Source organism: Penaeus japonicus, unplaced genomic scaffold (assembly GCF_977035675.1).
Source record: "Penaeus japonicus unplaced genomic scaffold, GWHDUDI00000001_assembly GWHDUDI00000001, whole genome shotgun sequence".
Taxonomy (NCBI): Eukaryota; Metazoa; Arthropoda; class Malacostraca; order Decapoda; family Penaeidae; genus Penaeus; species Penaeus japonicus.
In genome coordinates, this window is record NW_028234403.1 from 44965041 (window position 1) to 44970040 (window position 5000).

Consider the following 5000-nt stretch of genomic DNA (forward strand, 5'->3'; position numbering starts at 1 on the left):
CACACACACACACACACACACTCATGCTCACATGAATATACTTTCATGTATGTACAAGCTTTACTACTTATATATTGTTTTATCATCATTATATATGTGAAAGATATGCATGTAAGCGCAGATTGTAGGTGTTAAACAGTCAAAAACAATCTAAATTCAACATTAAACAAGTATTTAATCATGCTATGTAAACTATAAGCAAGATAAACCGTTTACATAAATTATCTAACAATCACATTCATACGTATCCCTCTGGCACTCTGACCACGCAAACTCACAAAGTAATTTTGTTCCAGAGTGCAATATGCGAGCCAATGCCATATACCTCCGTCGACTCCATCGCCACTCCCAATTCGCATGTTCAGACCTTTCCTGCGTGGAGTCAGTGGCTTCTCAGCAGGACTCCGCACTTAATGGAAAGCATGGGGTAATCCAGCATCAGTCTGGGGACACGAAGGATCTGGCCGTGGGGTGTGAGAGAGAAGTGTCCCAATCTACAAGGTCGGTCCTGAAAAGAGTCCTTAGTTTCTTTCACGTGAGGAATGACACTTCCCCGCCACCGGAACACTGCAAGGCCGCCCAGCCACCACAGCCTCCGAAGCAACCGGCAAAAGTGAGAAATCGCAGGAGGCTTTACTGTCCGAAGGACTCTGTGGCTGATAAGGAAAATATCCCCCCCTTGCCCAAGGTGCCAACGGCCGTGTCTCTGCTGCGAACCTTTCGCCAGCAAGACCTGGAGGAGAGCAAGCAAGAACGAGTTCGTCCGCCGCTCGGAGTGAGACCGCTTTCGGAACTCAAGCAGTTTGCTCATCCTGAAACTCAGGAACGCTCTAAACAATTTTCGAAACTGTCAGTAAGTGGTTTTCTTAAAGTTTAACTCACTCACTCTCTCTCTCTCTCTCTCTCTCTCTCTCTCTCTCTCTCTCTCTCTCTCTCTCTCTCTCTCTCTCTCTCTCTCTCTCTCTCTCTCTCTCTCGTTTCTTATACTATGTAAAGTTTAAAAGCTACATAAATGCGGACTTTTGTTTGATAGTAAGTTGAAGTAATTCTTCTGTTCGTTTCTTTATTTTGATAACACGTGCTGTCGATAACTTTTAATGACAAATGATAGACTATAACAAATCATGTTTCCAGATCTATGAATAATCTTAATATTACGATCCTCTTCAGATTAAAAGAGCTAGGCCCCGCGAGAACGACAACAGGAGCGAGAAACACAAATCTAGTAAAATTCTTCGACGCAGCCGGAGGGACAATTCCACAGGAGACGTGTATGTTACTCACAAGCACTTTAGCAAGTTCAATGACCTCCTTGGTGCGTATATATACCTCTTCTGTGTCTGTATGTTAAAAAAGAAACTCATGCTATAAAGTTGAGAGAAGTAGTTAAAGTATGTATAAACTGAAATAGCGTCGGGATAGCTTTAGTTTACTTTATTATCTCCACCTACCCATATCTACAGTAATAACACTGGTGTCCCGCCTCAACCTTGACAGAAAACCAATCAATATAGATAATGCCCAAGTTCCTGACGCCTCTGACAGCATACATATAATCGTGATTAAAGGATTAGCTATACCGCTTAGGTAACAGGAAATAGTATAAGCCACTAATGTATAATTATAATATCCCTTCCCCATACTTCTACTAAGGACGTGCACTTCTCAAAATGCATGCGTTCATCCATCCCATTAATTACTTGGAAGATCAGATTTACACAGGGTAGATATCCCATGTAATAAAAACGAAGAATCAGTACGTTTAATATACATGAGTGAGTTTGTGCGAATGTGAGAGAGAAAATTCGTACTGGGTGGAGATTTAAGTCCTAGAAAGGAGGGAGAGAAAAAAAGAAATGCGTGACCCCAACAACAACTACGACAATAAACATACGAATATATGTAATACACTCATATTCTTGTACATTTTCATAATGTAACTTTATTATTTTCTAGAAGATCCGGTGATCCTTAAGTTCTTGGCTGCTGATGTGTGCCGCAGGTACGCAGATAAGTATCTTATTGCTATGGTCTTTACCTACTTTCTACGATCAAGACTGCAGTTCCATGATTACACCAAGGAAAACTTCTTTGCGGGGCTGTAAGTTACTAAGCTTAATATATAGAAGTTTATGGTGTGTAAGGAAAGTTATGACTGATTATTAAACCACATAGATATGTGCTTTTGTATATATAAATTATAACTTTGACTATTAACAAATACTACTGCAATGTTTAGCAAGAACGATTAATCATTTTCTATTTAAATTAATGATTTGCTGCAAATGGATATGGAATATAATACCTTATCTTGTTTATTAATATCCCAATCCATATAAATGGTCAATACTTATGACATCTATCTCAGGTATCTCGCTCATGATATGGAAGAAGATGAAGAAGAGCTGAAGTACGAGGTATTTCCATGGGTGCTCGGTCGCAGATGGCGTAAGACATATCCAACTCTCTTACAAAAGCGTGACGATATCTACTGGGCCATTGACTGCCGAGCCGTTGTGTCTAAGAAATGCTGTGACCAGGTAATATTTTACAAGTTTTTCAGTTGGATTTTGGTCTAGAAGTAGTGCTAAGACAAGAACTACTCATGGAAGGAGGAATATGTAATTCGCATGTGGTTACTCCGATAAGGAAAGGCAAATAATATTCTGTTTCAGTATTTGACACCCATTTTTATAATTTTGCAAAGTCTGTTGATTGTGGAGTATATAAAAAGATGTAATTGGTATTATCTGCTTAGTATTTTATTTCTCAAGATCGTTGACCATGTTTGAAGTAAATGTGATAAAAATAAGGTTTCTACGATGCTACCCGGGAATACCAAGGAAACACGGTTAGTAAAACAATCATCTACGCGATCACGATGGGCACGGTTAAATAAAAAAAATTTCTAATAAAAAATATATATATATTGCCACCGAATCAAAAGAGTAGCAGCTTACTGCAGGGCCTCATGGTTAACTAGATCAAATGCAGCACTGATGTCAATTACGACAGTACGAAACTCCTGTTCTGCATCTAAAGTAGCCTGAAAATCATGAACAGGTGTATGACATTACAAGAACCAAGCCCATTAACAAAACCAAGCTGCGAAGGCGTTATGGATATTTGGGGATATTTTTATGGTAGAAAAGCAGTACCACTCTTTGATGTGGAAATTACCAGACTTCAAAAGTCGTTTGAACACAACAGCCAATTTAGGAGACAGTTGGTCGACAATCTTCTTAAAAAGCATTGGAAAGAAGCCGTTAGGATCAGTGGCACAATATGAATCCAAATATAACAATTATCCCTGTAGGAGCAAAGAAAGATTCTGATTACTGCAAGCATACAAACTTTCTTAGCTGGTTCACAATTTCACAATTTGCAGAACCACTAGCATCACAAAAAGGAGGCATGACAGGTTCAGTAACAAGCTAAGACATTAACTGTTTCAATTAATTGATTTCCCTTTTAGGCAAGGCATTCCATGAAATCAGTCCTTTTATCATGATCATGAAATTCTGATGTTCCTATTATATCCTATTATATCTATTAGAAAAAGAGAGGTTTGGAGGCTTAATATATATACTGTAAGGATCTGATATATGATATTTGTTTGCAATAATTTCTTTCTAAATGTTGTCACATAACAGTATATATTGACAATAAATTGCAAATTTGGAAATAGTTCTGCTTGTTAAAATATATGGGTGATTAGAGAAAATTGGAAATAATGGTACAGCAGTTTCAGAATCAACATTTTTTATTTTTTTTTATTAAAGAACAAGGGTAGACATGTTTTGTATAGTGTATCACTCTAAATTAAAATTTGGGTGCTTTACTTAATTGATAACATACTAATGCAAGCTTTTGTGTTTACAACTCAGGTTATGGATATGGAACCAGAACACTGGGTATGGAAACGTGAACGCCCAGAATATCATGGAGGAGCTCTTCGAGATTATCTTCGCCATGAAGATGATAATGGTAACGATGATGATATTTTCTATATTTACCAAATTAATGTAGAATGTACATAGGGTGTCATTTCTTCATAATAGAAGGCATCACATAACTTGGTCTCTAAAAATTGCTAGCAAGAATCCTTTGCCAAAATTAAGTGATATACAAGTTTCACTCACTTCCTATGCCTACTTTTAGAAATGTCAGGAGTAATGTAATCAAACTAATTATGTTTAATATCAATTGCCTATAATGAAATGTAATGCATTTGAATATTTGGATTCTAGCTGTGAGCAGGATATCATTTGCATCTTACATAACAACTGATGTGAAATAGTTGTACCTTTGTTCAGTTTAATAGATTTGTTTAGAGTATATAATAGTTGATAAATAGTTATTCTTATTTTTTGGAGGTGTTCAAAGGAAAAGTAATCCTTTAAAATATTTTTGCCATCGTAATGCCCTGTAATATATAGTCCATTTTATAGTAACTGAATATGATCAATTAAGAGTGAAAATACTTCTCAACTATTCACCAAAGATGCAATGATTTGTGTATATTTTACCCCAAAATTAAACAGGACATCCTCGAGGGCCAGATAAGTCACCTCGTCAGTGTCAGGAGTGTCTAGAGCAGCAATGTCTAGAGTCTGACAATTCTTATCTCCTCTACATATCGGACTCAGACTTCAGCACTGATACCAAAGCCTCTGGTAATTTACTTCCCAGTAACTGAAGTAACATATTACATTTTTTGCTCTAATTATTAATTGATAAGTTCCTTATTCAATATTTATGTAACATTCTATATTTTCCAATTTCCTTTGACAGGTGAGATCAATGGAATTGCTCAGAATGAAAAGGATTCTGGATTCGAAACTTTTTTATGTGAGGCAATAGAAATGGAAGGCACCTCAGCTAAAAACAATATCCTTCCTGAAAGGAATGCTGTCCCTGAAGATGACTTCACTGCAAATGCTGCTAAACCAAAGGAAACCAATAACAATTTTATATACAAAAATGGTGACTGTGAGAAG

At 36.9% G+C, this 5000-nt stretch overlaps 1 protein-coding gene across 1 annotated transcript in view; it reads left to right on the top strand.

Annotated features, from left to right (window-relative positions):
* LOC122265300 (uncharacterized) overlaps positions 1-5000 on the top strand; it is a 7931-nt gene that overhangs the window by 1294 nt on the left and 1637 nt on the right. The window contains exons 2-8 of the mRNA XM_043034528.2: positions 297-853; positions 1171-1315; positions 1957-2101; positions 2369-2540; positions 3888-3987; positions 4545-4676; positions 4795-5000. The exon at positions 4795-5000 is cut by the window's right edge and continues 1637 nt beyond it. Coding sequence (XP_042890462.2) covers positions 305-853; positions 1171-1315; positions 1957-2101; positions 2369-2540; positions 3888-3987; positions 4545-4676; positions 4795-5000 — 1449 coding nt within the window. The 5' untranslated portion in view covers positions 297-304. The remainder of the gene's footprint in view (positions 1-296; positions 854-1170; positions 1316-1956; positions 2102-2368; positions 2541-3887; positions 3988-4544; positions 4677-4794) is intronic.